At 38.2% G+C, this 18188-nt stretch overlaps 1 protein-coding gene across 2 annotated transcripts in view; it reads left to right on the top strand.

Annotated features, from left to right (window-relative positions):
* Nucleotides 1-18188, top strand: part of LOC115214296 (coronin-7) — a 150358-nt gene that overhangs the window by 85816 nt on the left and 46354 nt on the right. For both annotated transcript variants that reach the window (XR_003881888.2, XM_029783449.2), the window contains exons 5-8: nt 7773-7843; nt 14633-14825; nt 16055-16179; nt 16553-16639. Coding sequence is in view for 1 of the 2 variants with exons in the window: in XM_029783449.2 (XP_029639309.1) it covers nt 7773-7843; nt 14633-14825; nt 16055-16179; nt 16553-16639 (476 nt within the window). In the remaining variant the exon portion in view is untranslated. The remainder of the gene's footprint in view (nt 1-7772; nt 7844-14632; nt 14826-16054; nt 16180-16552; nt 16640-18188) is intronic.

The following is an 18188-nucleotide window of genomic DNA, read 5'->3' as shown; positions in this document are numbered from 1 at the left end:
TGGCTGAGACACTTTACATAAAATCAAGGGTCTACTGAAGCAAATAAGAATACAGAGATTCTGAGTGCAGCATTGTGAAACATATCTTAGTTGTGACTGCTTGAAGGAGAGGAAGAAAAAAATGATCCATTAGTGAAACATATAACACAAGTGAGTTAATAGAGCAGCCAAACATTAATGCCATCAGGTGATGCATATAGAAGAAATCATTACACTTGGCATGGATATGTGATGCGATTCCCTAAGGAAATGTCCTATATGAGTGTTGTATAGTGAAACTGTGCATCCCTCCTGGTAGAAAGTGGTAGTAGACAGCCATTATAAATAGACCAGAGCTGGTTGATAGAAAGAGGGTCAAAAGGTTGAGAGTATGTGTAGATAGTGTTGATATTCATGTATGTGATACTGAGTGGATGTTGTAATGATCCAACCTTTTGAGGATAATAACATTGTATGACTGGGGTGGTGGTCATACAGTGTCAGATAGAACCATTCTAGTAATGACTTCGGAATATAACAGCATCTGTCAGAGCAACAACCATGGTCAAACAACAGATACAACAGTGGCAAAAGATCGCTTTACAGCAATGAGACTGGAGGTATCCTACATAAGATTGAGGATGTCCTACATGAGATTCATCCTCAAAAACAAGTCGCAAATCATTGGAAAAAAGTTTTCTTTTTTCCCTCATCTTCTCACCTTTTCAGCTTTGCTTGCTACCAGCTGGGTGGCAATGGTCTTTTGAAGGCAGTGATATTTATGTCTTTATTGAAGCCCTTGAGAATGTATATGAAGACAGACACTCTTAAGCTGTAACTATTACCACCCACACAGGATACAAAAAAGCTAATGTGGGAGTTTCTACATTGTCACTAGACTTACTAGAAATGGCAGCCAAATTTCTCTCTTATTCTACCCTATTGTCTTAAAAGAGGACACACTGAATAATGTATTCCTAGATACACTATGTGTCCAAAAAAGAAATAAGCTAGTTACAACTGATCATAGGTCTGCTCCATTAAAACTGACCTGGAATTAAACAATACATGCAGGGTAAACATTATTAAGTATACAAAGATTACACAACTCTGTGGCCCTGCACATTGTTTCAACAAACACACATCTAGGTATCCAAGCAACACCAATAAGCAACTGATGGACCAGAGATAATGAATTTTCTGCATGATTGATCAACCTGCTAGAATAGCAATCAAATACTCTTTGAATTTCTCCATACACATTTTGATTTCAAATTTTGGCGCAAGGCCAGCAGTTTTGGGGGAAGGGATAAGTTGATTACATCAACCCCAGTTCTCAGTTGGTACTTAATTTATCGACCTTTAAAGGATGAAGGGCAAAGTGGACCTCAGCAGAATTTGAACTCAGAATGTAAAGACGGAAGATATGCCACTAAGCACTTTTTCTGTGGTGCAGTAATGATTCTGCCAGTTTGCTGCCTTACTCCATACTCATATTAAAAAAAGAAGCAAAAAAAAAACAAGGAAGGGCAGTAGGTGGGAACGAGCTAAGCAACAACAACAACAACAACATTCCCATATGCACAGAGAGACAATGCAAAACACACAGTAGTCAAGGCGGAAGTGTATTTACATATGACAGAAACACTATCACTTCACTGAAGTACAAATAACACTGACATACAACACCAGGTTGTCAGCATATGACTCAACGTTGTTTTTCGTTACTCTGTGCACTTAGCAGCATACACGTTCCTCTCTAAAACACAACAGGAATGAATTACAGTAAAAAAAAAAATCAAGTCATCACAGATCTCCTAATTTTGCTAATTTCCAAGTCAAATTCCTGGAGATGACAGAAGACTGAGATATGTGGTGCATTGATGTACTCAAGAAGACCCACCCATTACAACAGAATTGAGATTCCAAAATCAAGGTGCCATGTGAAAAGCATTGGTGTGTGTACCAGTGCCCTGTAAAAAGCACCCAGTACACTCTGTAAAGTGGTTGGCATTAAAAAGGGCATCAAGCTTATAGATACCAAACCAAAACAGATTATGGAACCTGGGGCTGCCCCTGGCCTTGCCAGTTCTTTTCAAGTCATCCAACCCACGCCAGTATGGAAAACAGACATTAAATGTTGATGACCATGTTAATGGCATATAAGTTGCACTTTATTCCCTAAAAACATATTGCAAAAACTCACCCTGGGTCCTGTACATGAAGCTGGGCTTATATTACATACTTTAAAACTCTAAAAACTTTTTTCCTAAATATGAAATTGAGATGTAGCCTATATGCCCATGTATCTTTTATGCCATTAGATATGTGTATATACTACCCACTTTTGGTAATCACAGCTTCCTGATCAAAGACGGTGATCTCTAAAAGCAATATTCTGAACACTGACCTTTTCATGAGACTTACGAAATTCTAGTTGGCAGTTTTCGTTCCTAAATTTCACCACATTTTTCCAAAATATAACACAAATACACATCTTGATGAATATTTATATTATATATCTCTTAGCTCGAACCACCTCCCTATATGCACATAGCTAGACATTGATAATAAAATGTTACAAACAACTGGGATAACCTTACATGCTACACAGAATATACAACATTACTTTAACATGATTTACGCAAAAACAGCTGCACCACTCATAAACAAATTACACACACGGAAAGGCAACATCCAAACTAGACACTCACACACACACACTCTCTCTCTCTCTCTCTCTCTCTCTCTCTCTCTTTCTCTCTCTCTCTCTTTCTTTTCTCCACACTTTACAGAGATGGTTAAAACCAGAGTCGGTCATATGCATCTCACTGCTTTCACTAAATGAAGAGATAAACTAAACTATCGTGTTAGTGGATTCTCTCATCACTTTTGGCAAATGAGGGTTTAACAAGACACAGCTGAGATTTCTTCTTTTCATCCTATGGTTGCCTGTGTACTGGGTCAAAGCTGAAGACATTCAATAGCACCCTCTACCTGTCCCTGTTGCCTCTTTTGCTATCACCACCTGGCTTATGAAGAAAATATCTTGGTATTATGTTGATGTCTTGATTTGTTGAACCACCTGCTCAATGAATATCATTATAGTGAGGATGGTTTGTGCAGAATCAGTCCCATGTGCTTGTTCTGTAAACTTGTATTTGTCTGATGCAACAAATGCCATAAACCTAGTAGCTACCAGAATTCCGCATTTGTATAGAGTTATCTTCTTGTAGATGAGAGCAGCTAAAGTGCTGAAGGGCCTCAACTGCCCTGGGTTCACGGGATGTCTGTGAATGACTGCCATACAACAGCACAAAATGGTTCTGTGGAAAAGACATGTACTCAACAACTAGAATGCTAAATATACAGCATTATTCTGGCAAGCCGTGTACTTAATTCTCTCAACAAACAAACAGAACTACAAGTCAATTTCAAAACCTCTACAAAACAGGTAACAGCATTAAAAGACAATTCATCAGAACTGCAATATATGAAACTAATAAACAAAATGAATGCATTCACAAATATACTAAAATATCTGCTCACTACACACATCAGGACCACAACAAACAAGACTATCCATGCAAGCAAACAACAACAATATTTCTGCCATGCCACATAAACATCAGACACCTCAAACTCTTAGCAGTGATTTTCCTCACATTAACCTTCAACAAATCACAAACATAATGTCTTATATATGGAAACTAGGCAAAGAATAACCTATATTCTAATCACAGAAATCTCCCAACATAGGCTGCTCGTTTCACCCAATGCCAAAACACTTGAAAATAGTTATATCACATCAACACAATTTCAAACACAGACACAACTATTCTACTTAATACTGTCACAAGTACTGCAGAAAGTTCCCATGAAGAACTTCCTAAAAACACTCAATAACATTTAGCATTAATTAAAATAGGAGTGACTGTGTGATAAGTAGCTTGCTTACCAACCACAAGGTTCTGGGTTCAGTCTCACTGCGTGGCACCTTGGGCACGTGTCTTCTACTATAGCCTTGGGCTGACCAAAGCCTTGTGAGTGGATTAGGTAGATGGAAACTGAAAGAAGCCCATCATATGTGTGTGTGTGTTTGTCCCCCTATCATCACTTGACAACCAATGTTGGTGTTTTTACATCTCCATAACTTAGCGGTTCAGCAAAAGTGACTGATAGAATAAGTACTAGGCTTACAAAGAATAAGTCCTAGGGTTGAATTGTTCGACTAAAAAGGCAGTGCTGCAGTATGGCCGCTGTCAAATGACTGACACAAATAAAAGAATATACACTCTATTTGACAAACTCTGTGAACAAATGTTATTAATTCAGTTATCAAATAAATATATAATACATCAAAGTCACAAAACTTTTGAGTGATTTGAAGAGACTCATTCCAAACCAAAATTACACATGACAGGAATTTCATAAAGTGAGATCCTGTTGCATACTTGCTTTAATTAATGTATACTGGGTATATGTAGACTTTAAGGCAGCCTCCAAACCCTGACTGGCTCTTGTGCCGGTAGCACGTAAAAAGCACCATCTGAACATGGCCGATGCCAGTACTGCCTTTTTACATGCCGGTGGTATGTAAAAACCACCCACTATGCTCTTGGAGTGGTTGGTGTTAGGAAGGGCATCCAGCTGTAGAAACACTGCCAGATCAGATTGGAGCCTGGTGTGGCCTCCTGGCTTGCCAGTCTCTAGTTAAACTGTCTAACCCATGCCAGCATGGAAAACGGATGCTAAATGATGATGAGGATGAAGCATCACATGCACAGATGTCATTAGTCTTTACCATCTCACACTACAGGATATATGATTCAGCTGTACATACATAAATTATATGAGTGGACATTAGAAAAGAACTTCACTCTCAACTTCCACAATACAACCTTGCTCCCATCCACCCACCATTCCAACATACTGTTTGCAGCAAGGCATCCAAAGACATTGGGCCTTATTTTATGCTAATGTTAAACCCTTTAGCATTCAGATTACTTTGTTGAATGTAATGCTTAGTCATTCTCATTGTTTTGAATTTGTCATGCATTATCTCACAGCTCTAAAATATTTTGATGACGTGATAACATTATCACTAATATTTTTTTAGAATGACATCATAGGCGTAGGAGTGGCTGTGTGGTAAGTAGCTTGCTTACGAACCACATGGTTCCGGGTTTAGTTCTACTGCGTGGCACCTTAGGCAAGTGTCTTCTACTATAGCCTCAGGCCGACCAAAGCCTTGTGAGTGGATTCCGTAGACGGAAACTGAAAGAAGCCTGTTGTATATATATATATATGTATAGATATATATATATATGTATGTGTGTATGTAAATGTTTGTGTGTCTGTGTTTGTGCCCCCAACATTGCTTGACAACTGATGCTGGTGTGTTTACATCCCCGTAACTTAGCGGTTCGGCAAAAGAACCCGATAGAATAAGTCCTGGGGTCGATTTGCTTGACTAAAGGCGGTGCTCCAGCATGGCCACAGTCAAATGACTGAAACAATTAAAAGAGCAAATGAGTATAGGGTAGGTGTAAGAAGCTGGATCTGGTTGGTTTGAAAATAGAATAGTTTACACAATATAATACATGTGCTCCCACTAGATATGCACCACAAATGGAGCACATCAGAACTTAATCAACCACCATTAAACCCATAACACATTCTTTACACTCACTACAAACAACCATAATCTTTTACATCTAAATGCAAAAAAGGAAAAAAAAAGACAACCAACATTTTCATGGCCAAAAGTACACCACATACATTACAACTACACTGTAAGTTGCAATCAAACAAAAGACAACTTGCAAGCAATACTATACTATAAATAACACTATAAATGTAGCTTACAAACTGTCTTCTCAATAAAATACTTAATGTTGTTTCTCCAGACATCTACACAAGCAATCAAATGCAACTCTGGCACACTTGAACTGAACTGGTCTAACTCAGAGCTGACAAGTATCTTTTCTTTACTCACTTATAGCAACAAAGCCAAACACACATTTGCATTTTGTCCTTTCTGTATGGCTGAGACATAGATACTGCATACATCTCTCATTGTACATTTATTCTAAAACAAATAAATATATTTTTCAATATAGGGGATCTGCAGAGATAGTCTAGCCTCTTTATAGATGATATCAGGTCCTAAGAAGGGGTAGGAGAGGGAGCCTTCTAGTTATTGTGCATTGATGGGATTTCAGTAATAATATATGATTTGCATAGAAAATGAATGCTGAGTGAAAAAAATGCTGTTTACTGACATGGTAGAGGAAGACTTGGGAAAAATTGGTAATTTGAGATCTCAGGAAGTTGGTCCTCATAGATGAAATGACAAAAGATTGAAGCAAGAGATGATGTCGGCATGACCCATGCCAATACAGAAATGAAAAACACGTGTTAAAACAATAACGAAGATGGTGATGATAACAATTTGAGGCAGGGAAGTTGCTGCCTGTTGACCTTAGATTAATTTTGAGATAAGTACTGATATTGTATTTGTTTGTGTAATAGAATAATCTGCATGTTTGTAGTCATGCTGAATGATAAATTGGCATATTGGTATCCATGAACCTAGGTTGTACAGCATAAGGATGCCCCTATGAGATATAATCTTTTAAAAGGCATATTGGCATAATACACAGTCTGTAGAAAAATATAGTAATATCTTTGTGATACACATTCTGTAAGGAGACACTTTTGGTACACAGAAATTAGGTTGACATATTGATGTCAAAATAGTATTCAGCTGGCAGGGTGGCATATATAGATTTAGATTAATTAGCTATAATAAGCTTTGATTAGTTCTTTACAACACCCATAGATTAGTTCATTAGTTTGGTTTTATTTTAAAACCCATACATTGTTTCTATATAACATTAGATTACCTTGTTATAAAAAAAACTTCTGATTGCTTTATTATAGAAACTTCTGATAAGTTAATTTTCTTAATACAACCTTGGAAAGCATTAAAAGATGATCAACCGTAAAACAATGGAAGCAAACTTGCATAATGCTTCAGTACCTACAGTTGTGAGTGGGATTTATTTATAAGAGCAAGTGATTTTTAGAATCAGTGGTTATATGGTTGAAATAACAAATTAATCTGCAAATCTAAGAAAGTCCTATGCTTTTTTTTTTATAAGCTAATGTGTATTTTTCATCGTTCATTACTTTCAAGAAACCCTCTTAGTGACATTTCTTCTGAGTTCAAGCTCTGCTGAGGTTGATTGCCCTTTTTGTGGGGTTGATGAAATAAGTACCAGTTGAGCACAGTGGAGTCGATGTTATTGGCTACCCACTTCCCCCAAAATTTCAAGTCCTGTGCTAGAACTATTTTCGAAAACAACACAACACAACTCTCTCTAGTTTGGGATACAAGAAAGCAAATCTCTTTTTTTTTTTGCATCCATTAACAATTTATTATTTGCTTTGAAATTATGCATTCAGTATTATTACCCCCATTATTTTTTCTGTATATTACTATTTAATTAAATGCTTTCTTTAAATTAACTTTTTAACTGAAGTATTTTGTTTAATGACATTGTAATAAGAAATTTTGAAATTATAAACTTTAAGCATAAAAGTTTCAAAAAGAAGCTAAAGATTAATCTGGCATGATTATCTCTCTAATCTGACATCCAAAGTAAAGTCTGTTTTTCCATTTATTTGCTTGTTATTAAGTCCATCTGTTGTTTCTGTACAATTCAGTTCTTTGCACGTATTGTCACTTCTGTTTCTCAATAATTGTATTTTACCTGATTTTTTTATAGATTACGTTGCTGACTTCGATTTCTCTCCATTTGATGATAATCTTTTAATTACTGGATCACATGACTGCACTGTAAGTTGTATCCAAACTATTTTTTTTTCTAAATAATTAATCAACAACACATAAAGTAGATATTTCAATGCCACATAGATGCAGAAACATAGAAACAACTTCAAAGGTTCTTGCGTTAATTATATATTATGAACTTCAATTAAAGGATACAGAATAAAGATCCTTCCTGAATCATATAGACTCATAGGGCCAGTTTCCTGTTTTCTGTGGTATATATATATATATATATCATCATCATCATCATCATCGTTTAACGTCCGTTTTCCATGCTAGAATGGGTTGGACGGTTCGACCGGGGTCTGGGAAGCTAGGAGGCTGCACCAGGCTCCAGTCTGATCTGGCAGTGTTTCTACAGCTGGATGCCCTTCCTAACGCCAACCACTCCGTGATTGTAGTGGGTGCTTTTTATGTGCCACCGGCACAAGTGCCAGGCGAGGCTGGCAACGGCCACGATCAGTTGGTGCTTTTTACGTGCCACCATATATATATATTTATATATGCCCTACCGGATGGGATGCTTATAAGTCATTGGAGTATTCATTTTTCCAGCTAAGTGGACTAGAGCAATGTGAAATGAAATGTTTTGTTCAGCAACACAATGCATCACCTGGTCCAGGAATCAAAACCGCAATCTTATGATGATGAGTCCAACACCCTAACCACTAAGCCACATGTTTCCACTCGAATTTCAATTCCTCATGTTTTGTTCATGAGGTGGTGGTTAATGTTTTACTCACTAGAATTCAACAATTCAACCATTTCAATAGTCTTATGTGAAAAAATTGTAGATTCTATGAGATATTCCTGAAATAATTATAATCTCTACTGCATATTTAACTTGGATAAGAAACATTTTTAAAATGTTATCTTTGGGATCAGTAGTCTTAGAAAAGTGGAGATAATGGGTTGGGTTGTGTTTTGGTTAACAACAAAAATCTAAAGTATGCTGATTAGTGATTAAAAAGTTGTTCTTTTGGCAGTTGAGTATATTAGATTGTTATTCCAATATAATTGAATTGTCATTTTAACCACCTAAGAACATACAGAAATTATTAGATTCATGGAACTACATCAGTCATATTGTTGCAGTTGTGCAATGAAAATTTTGACACATCAGGAAATAAATAGAATGTGTACTTAACAGTTTTTTTTGTTTATTTAAATGGTTCTTCTATTATTTAATCGGTTTAGTTTCAACATGCTGCACAAGTACTACTCTAAAAGTAAGTGAAATTGAAGTAAACATTTGTCCAGAGATACATTAGTAATTTTGAGAATCTTTTGTTCTGTCTTCCTTTCTGACTTCCTCTCTTACTGTGTATCTCTCTCTCTCTCTCTCTCTCTCTCTCTCTCTCTCTCACACACACACACACACACACATTTAATGCAAACATTATTCAACTATAACCCATGCTAGCATGGAGAACGGACGTTAAACGATGATGATGATGATGATGATGAAGTGAAAGCCAAATATAGTGTAAGAAATAAATTAGAAGGCAATTCATATTTACTTACATCATCATACACAATTGCATAGGAGCTAATGAACAAGCCTTTTATGCTCATACTACTTACTAGAAATAGCAGCCAAATTCCCTCAGATCTCATTTTACAATCTTAAAACAAAACAGTAAGGAAGCATTTGATGTGATCCATGCATAATCAAGGCAGTCAAGGCTGAAGTGCTTTTGATCATATATGTCTGTTCATTTAGGGCTGACCTTGGCTAAACAACAACGTTATTCATTTTCGTCAATTACTAATCAATGAAATCCTCTATAAATGAGTCACTGAATTCTAAATCAACATCTGGAAAATGAATCTTATAGAAAAGGCAATCTGTATAAAGATGTCGAAATCTTGCTTTGGCATTGCTTTGTACTCTTACATGGTTATATGTCTCTTATCTCAGTTTCTCTCACTGTAAATAGACATAGGCTCAAGTAGGGTTATGTAGTTAAGAAGTTTATTTCATATCCACATGGCTTCAAGTTTTGGTCCTACTGTAAAGTATCTTTTACTGTCACCTGAAGTTGACCAATGCCTTGTGGGCAGAATGTGGTAGATGCAAACTGTTCAGAGGCTGTTGTGTATATATATATATATATATAATATATATATATATATTATATATATATATATATATATATAAATATATAGAAATACATTAAAAAGCCTCCAAATAAAGAAGCGCTATGCTTTATTACCCTATTTACTATGTTTATATAAATATATATATATATATATATATATATATATATATATATATATGAAGACTTGTTGAGGCAAGTGAAATCGAAATTGAAATCAAATTCGATGATTGGCATCCGTGCTAGTGGAGCGCTAAGAGCACCACCCGAGCATGATCGTTACCTGTTTTTACTGGCTCTTGTGCTGGTGGCATGTGAAAAAACATTTGAGTGAGGTCATTGCCAGTGCCACTGGACTGGCTCCTGTGCAGGTGGCACATAAAAAGCACCATTTGAGCGTGGCCGTTGCCAGTACTGCATGACTGGCCCTCAGTCAAATCGTCCAACCTATGCTAGCATGGAAAGCGGACGTTAAATGATCATGATGATGATGACACGAAGTATGGGGGTTTAGTTCACAGGTGATCTAAACCATTAGGCACTCTAGGTAAGTGCTATATTGGATTACTAGGGCTCCAAAGTTATAGCCGAGATGGCAGTTATGGAGCCATTGCAGATTTCCAATATCGCAAATATATAATTGTTAAAGAGGACTACAAACGTTAAGGCAAGGCAAACATCTCAAATCATAAACATTATTATTATTGGAAAAAAATTTTTTCCAATAAAATTTTTTCCTAATAATGATAATGTATATGACTTGAGATGTTTGCCTTGCCTTAATGTTTGTTGTCCTCTTTAACAATTATATCTATATTTATATGTATATATTAGGTTGTCAAGAAAGTTCTTGCGGTTTTTAACCTTTAAATTCAGATGCACATATCTCAGCTCAAACAAAACTTTATTAATCGAAGAAAAGACCATCAAAATCAACACACTTTTGACAATGCGAAACAAGTTTATTTATACCAGTAGTGTAAAAATCGTGTGTTCTGGTGAAGATAAAGTCGTTGAAGGTGTGTTTGGTATCATCTTGGTTTTTGAAGTATCTCTCACACAGGAAGTTGTCGAGATGCTTGAAAAAGTGGTAGTCGGTAGGCGAGAGATCTGGTGAGTATGGCGGATGAGGCAGAGCTTTGTAGCTCAATTTGTTCAACTTCTGCAGAGTCAGTTGTGCAACATGCGGCCGAGCATTGTCATGGAGAAGAATTGGTCCTTTTCTGTTGACCAATGTGGGCTGTTCTTGTCAGAGTTTCTTATGCATTTCATCCATTTGCTGACAGTATTTCGCTGCCGTAATGGTTTCGCCTGGATCCCAAAAGTTTTGATGGATGAGACTGACTGAAAACCACCAATCAGTCACCATGACCTACTTTTGGTACAACTTTAGCTTCGGGAAGTGTCGTGGAGCTTCGTTGGCGTCCAACCACTGAGCATTGCATCACTGGTTGTCGTAAAGAATCCACTTTTCATCACAAGTCATAATCTGGTTGAGAAACTAGTCGTTCTTGTTGCATAAGAGAAGGGAATACAACGCTTCAAAACAGCATTTTTTTGGTTGTTGTTCATTTCTGTGGCACCAATTTCTCAAGTATTTTTGTTTTTTCAATCTCTTTCAAGTGGTTGCAAATTGTCGTGTACATTGCGTCTAATTCAGAAGCAAGCTCTCAAACTGTTGTGCATGGATTGGCTTCCACTAAGGCTCTTAGTTGATTGTTGTCAATATCTGACTGCCGTCCACTACACTTATCATCTTCAAAACTCTTGTTACAGCTATGAAATTTCTTGCACCATCATTGTGCTGTACGTTCATTAGTAGCTCCTGGGCCAAATGGATCATTGATATCATGAGCTGTTTCAGCAGCTTTTTGGCCTAGCTTGAACTGGAATAAGAAAATTGTACGAATTTGCTTTCTGTTCATATTATATTCAACGTTCTAGAAAAAAATGGCCTAATTATTCAAAAAGAGTCACACGATCAGATAGAGCGAAAAACAGGCTTTAAAATGATATACAAAGTCAAGTAATTTAACGAAAATTAATTTGAAAATACATAATTTAAAACCAAAATTAAAAATTCCACAAGAACTTTCTTGACAACCTAATACATACATACATATACATATATATATATATATATATATAACGGGAAGCTTTATGAAAATAGACAAAAGACGAAGGCAGGTGGAAAACAAACGAACAATTGTATTAGTATGGCGCTCAGGAAATATAAATAAAACAAGTCTTTAACGTTTCGAGCCTACGCTCTTCAACAGAAAGATACACAGAGAGAAAAAAAAAACACAGAAAGAAGGAGAGAAAAAAATGCGTGCAGTAGCTAACGAATCAACATGGCGATCTGATTTCGGCCAGAGGTCAAAGATCAAACATGAGACGCGAGAGCTAAATAAGGGGAGATAATAGGGTTGATAATAGGGTTGATAATAGGGTTGATAATAGGGTTGATAATAGGGTTGATAATAGGGTTGAAGGACCAGCTAATAGTGCGTAGGAGGGGTCTGGACGTGTGTATGTATAGGGTTGGTGTATGTATTAGTATGTATAAGGGTGTGTGTGTGTGTGTGTGTATGAGAGAGTATTAGTGCGTAGGATTGGTCTGGACGTGCGTATGTATGGGGTTGGTGTATGTATTAGTATGTATTAGTACGTATTAGTATGTATTAGTTGGTGTATGTATTAGTATGGCACATCATATATGATGTGATGTGTAAAGTCGTGTGGTGTAGTGAGAAGAGGGGAGGGGAGAGAAGGGGGGGGAAGAAGAGGGGAGGAGAGGGGGGAAGAGGAGGATGGGGAGAAGGAAGGGGAGGAGGGGGAGGAAGGAGGAAAGAGGGAGAGGGGGAGAGAGAAGGGGAGAGAGGGAGCAGAGGGAAGGGGAAGAGGGAAGGAGGGAGGGAGAAAGAGGGAAGAAGGGAAGGGGAGTAGGGGTGAAAGGATGAAGGACTGAAGAAGTAGGGGTCGGGGGGAAAGGATAGGTGAGGAGGGGGGAGAGGGGGGTTAGATGAGGAGGGGGGGAGAGTTGAGACCAAATGGCGTATAAGAGCGAAGAGAGAAGATTAATTCCTGTTCACGGCGCAAACGGGAATCCGGATGGCCTCTGTGTAAGGACAAACCGAACACAGATAGGTGTTGCAAGGAGTGACCGGTGGAGCGGAAATGGCGTGAGACCGGTGTGTCGTTCGCAAGGTGGATGTCACGAAGGTGTTCCGCGAACCGGTCAGCCAAGCGGCGTCCCGTTTGTCCGATGTACAAGGAATTGCAGAGAGAGCAAGAGATGCAATAGATAATATTGCTGGAGGTGCAGGTGAAGGAGTGGATGATGGGATAGGGTCGATGGTGGGTGCTAGTGAGGCGGGTGGTGTTGGAGAGGTAAGGGCAAGTGCGGCAACGTGGGCGGGAGCAGGGGAACGAGCCGGGTTGGGAGGTAGGGTCAGGGAAGGAGCTATGGACCAAAAGGTCTCGAAGGTTGTGGGCTCGTTTGAAAGAGGGGAGGGGTCGGTTAGGGAAGAGGTGTGAAGTGGACGGGTCGGACTGGAGATGACGGAAAGCTCGAAGAATGGTGCGTTGGAGACGTAGGGTTGTGGGGTGGTAAGTGAGGGGAAAAGGGAGGCGGGAGACTACAGGGCGGGTTCGGGGAGAGAGAGCAGATACACGGTCCACGGACCGTGCTCTGGCAAGGGCGGTGTGGATAGTGGTGAGGGGGTATCCACGTAGGGTGAAGTGGTGAGCCATACGTTGAGACTGAGTCTCAAAATCATGGTCGTCACTACAGAGCCTACGTAGACGGAGGAATAGGGGATGGAAAGCTTGGTGTGTTCTGGGTGGGAGGAAGAGAAGTTGAGGTATGAGTGTGAGTCTGTGTGTTTGTAGTGAATGGAGGTGGTAAGAGTGGAGTGAAGAATGCTAACCGAAATGTCGATATATATAAATGTATGTGTATACGGTGCTGTATTAACCATTAAGCAAAATAAGCACATATTTAGGGCATCAAGGGAAGGCATGGCACCACAAAAGTAGTAAATAGTTTACCACATAAAAATCACTTTAAATTTGTTAAAATAATATTCAATGTGGCTTATAAGCTTGGGAATATAATTTCAAAGTGTTCCTTGTTTCATAGTGAGGCAACTTTTTTAATATAAAGAAAGTTGAAGTATGCAAAAATAAACATTATTTTCCATCTTACTGTTAGTTATGTTTTATTTTGAAAAATATAAATATATTTTATGGTTTATTATTGTTTATATTTTGAGTTACATATATATGGAGTACCAATATCTTTGAAGTGCTTAGAGCCTCTATGGATCTTAATCCAGCCCTGTGTGCATCAGGTTGTGTCATATGTGCTACAAAGTAACTTTGTCATTTGATAAAGAGGAATCAATAAAATAAGTATTAGACTAAATTAAGTAATAGAGGGGTGGGGGCTGATATGTTTTACTACAGTCCTTGAGTACCCCAGCATGGCCTCAATCCAACGAGGAAAACCAGTAAAAGTATTGGATTTCCATTTCTCTGACCATTGTTGTCTGTCTGGGATGATGCACATTCAACTCTGAGAACATTAGTTCTAACAATGCATGTAAAATATCAGTATTATTTGTTCTCATTCTTTTATGTTGATGTGTAATAATTTCCAAATGAATTTTTTTTATTCCTTTATATTTATTAGGTAAAGCTGTGGCAGTTGCCTTCTAGTTCGAAAAACCTGAAGAATTCTTTAAATTTGAATTCACAAATTGTTTGTACAGAAGAGAGAAAAATTGAAAACGTCCTTTGGAATCCAGCTGCTGAGGGTATTTTAGCTGTGTCTTCCGCTGAAAGTGTTCGTATTTATGATGTTTCAAGCTGCAAAAAAAGTTTATGTAAGTAGCCTGCTTATTCTTATCCTGCTCATATGTAATTAAAGTTTGTTTCAATGGCACAAACTAAAGTGATATTAAAATGTCTTACATAACAATATTAAGGCAATTAATTAAAATTTTTAATCAAAGTATTGTATATATATATATATATATATATATCTGTTGTTTATACATTTATATATTTACATCTGAAGGCGCATGGCCGAGTGGTTAGAGCGTCGAGCTTATGATCGTGAGGTTGTGATCTCGAATCCCGGACTGGGCTGCGTGTTGTGTTCTTGAGCAAGACACTTTATTTCATGTTGTTCCAGTTCACTCAGCTGTAGAAATGAGTTGCAACGTCACCGGTTGCCAAGTTGTATCGGCTGTTGCCTTTCCCTTGGATAACACTGGTGGCATGGAGAGGGGAGGTCGGTATGCATGGGCAACTGCTGGTCTTCCGTAAACAACATTGCCCGGACTTGTGCATGGTAGGGTTGTCAGTTTAGTCATTGATGGCTATACTATGCAAAAAGTTGTACTGTGTGTGTGTAAGAGAGAGAATATACACACACATATACAATTCTTTATCATTTAACCAGTATACCATAAAAAAAAAATCGTAGTCATGGTGTTAGTGACTCATAAAAAGCACCTGCGCTGGTTACATGTAAAGGGCACCCATACTGTTGACGTGCAGAAGGTACCCACTACACTCTTGGAGTGGTTGGGGTTAGGAAGGGCATCCAGCCGTATAAACGAAGCTAAATTAAGGCGGCGAGCTGGCAGAAACGTTAGCATGCCGGGCGAAATGCTTAGCGGTATTTTGTCTGCCGTTACGTTCTGAGTTCAAATTCTGCCGAGGTCGACTTTGCTTTTCATCCTTTCGGGGTCGATAAATTAAGTACCAGTTATGCACTGAGGTCGATGTAATCAACTTAATCTGTTTGTCTGTCCTTGTTTGTCCCCTCTATGTTTAGCCCCTTGTGGGCAATAAAGAAATAAGAAACCAAGCTAAATCAGACTGAAACCTGGTACAGCTCTCCGGCTTGCCCAATCCCAGTCAAACTGTCTAACCCTTGCCAGCAGGGAAAACGGATGCCAAATAATGATGCTGCTGCTGATGATGATGATTACTTTAAATAGAATATTTGTTTTTTATATTATATAGTTTCAGATTATATTTGAAATCTACATTAAATATTCTTTGTTGTATTATTTCTTCTACTATGTTGTTATTCTTTTCATAGCCCTAGACGAGCACAGTGATATGGTACAAGGTATTGCTTGGAAAGGAGATGGATCAATGTTAGCAACAACATGCAAAGATAAACTTATTCGCACATTGGATCCTCGTGCTCAAACTGCATGTCAGGTTAGTAACAAGGTCTTTTGCACATTTACATTTATCAAAACATCTGTTCATGGAGTGATGGGTGAAATAATTACCTTACTTGGAAACTGGTGAGGGTTGATGACAGGAAAGGCATCTGGCTACAGAAAATGCCTCAACAAACTCTGATGCATGTGGGCATGAAAAAATGGATATTACACAATGACTATGATGATGATAGTCATGCTTAGTTCAGATTTTTATTGAGAAATAGTAACTGCATTCAGCAGATCAAATGACAGTCTAGAAGCTTCTCTGTTTGCATCAAGTTATTCTTAATAGAACTGGTAACAATGTATAACAATGTTTTATCATGTAGAACAATGTTTATTTAATCTCTTGCTTCAAATTTCAGGAACTAAAAGGACATGCTGGCCAGAAGGAATCCCGTGTATCATGGCTTGGAAATAAAGATATGTTGTTCAGCACAGGCTTTGATTCTGTAAATATCACTTTTTTTTTCTTTTTTTCTTCTTCTTAGTAAGACATAGTATAACAGTTAAGCTAATTCACTATTCAAAAATTTGTTTCGCTTTTCTTTTTACACAGCTTTGGAAAAGATGTTTTACTGAAGTTAGATCCCATTCATGATATTGTATTTGTTCTTCGTTTATGTTTGTGTAGTTCATAGCAAGTAATGAATTTTTCTGAAATTAGCAATTTGCCATTTCTGTGACTCAGATTTTCTACATTTTTGTTTTTAATATCTATTTTTTATGCTACTCATAAGTAATATTTTTTTGGGGGGCGGGGATAAGGGAAATGGGTAGATGGGGGGAATGGTGGTGGTTTAACTTTAATATTAGCATATATTTGCAGTAAGGGTATTTTGGAACAGCTGTTTTGATGTTACCTATTTGGCATTGTTGAGTTGGTGCTGACTTATTTTGACATCAAACATTTTAATGCTTCTCTTGGTCTTCTCACACACACTCTCTCTCTTCTCTGTTTATGTGTGTATGAACATTTCTTTTTATGTGTATGAGGAGAAAGAAAAGGTTTGTGGCAGTCATATTCAATTAATAAATTCAAATGTCTGTGCAAGTGCAGCATTATCGACTCATTTAAGAGTATCCTTCAATCATTGGGCAATAAACTGTTCTTGCGAAGACCTGTTGAGTGAAGTGAAGCTATTGTCATGGCTGATGCCAGTACTGCTTGACTGGTACCTGTGCTGGTGGCACGTAAAAAGCACCATTCAAGTGTGGTCGATGCCAGTGCTGCCTGACCAGTCCTGTACCAGTGGTGCATAAAAAGCACCATTCGAGCAAGGCTGTTGCCAGTGTCACATGACTGGCACCTGTGCTGGTGGCACGTAAATAGTACCATTCAAGTGTGGTTGATGCCAGTGCTGCCTGACTGGTCCTGTACCAGTGGCGCATAAAAAGCACCATTCAAGCATGGCTGTTGCCAGTGCTGCCTGACTGTCTCCTCTGCAGGTGGCATATAAAAAGCACCATTTGATTGTGGTCATTGCCAGTGCTGCCTGACTGGCTCCCATGCCAGTGGCACGTAAAAAGCACCATTCAAGCATGGTTGATGCCAGTAGCACCTGACTGGCTCTCGTGCAGGTGGCATGTAAAAAGCTTCCCCTACATTCTTGGAGTGGTTGGCGTTAGGAAAGGCATCCAGCTGTAGAAACCTTGCCAGATCAGATTGGAGCCTGGTATAGCCTTTTGGTTTGCCAGTTCTCAGTCAAACTGTCTAACACATGCCAGCATGGAAAGCAGACGTTAAACAACGACGACAACATCTCCCCCCCCCCACCTCTCTCTGCATGTGTATATTTCTGATTGTGTGTACATGTGAGTGCATGTTTGTTTCTAGTGCCATAAAAGTACTGTTGCTAAAACAGGTTGACTGACCAGTCAGCTGTGCTAAATTGTCAGTTCAGTGTTCAAACAGCCACACCCAATCATCTCATTGTATTGCAACAATATGGCTTGATGACCTTTTTCAACCATCAAACCGTGAAATGCAAGTTGAATTTT

This window comes from Octopus sinensis, linkage group LG7 (genome assembly GCF_006345805.1).
Source record: "Octopus sinensis linkage group LG7, ASM634580v1, whole genome shotgun sequence".
Lineage (NCBI taxonomy): Eukaryota > Metazoa > Mollusca > Cephalopoda > Octopoda > Octopodidae > Octopus > Octopus sinensis.
Note: the sequence above shows the minus strand (reverse complement) of the source record. Positions and strands in the feature narration are given on the sequence as shown.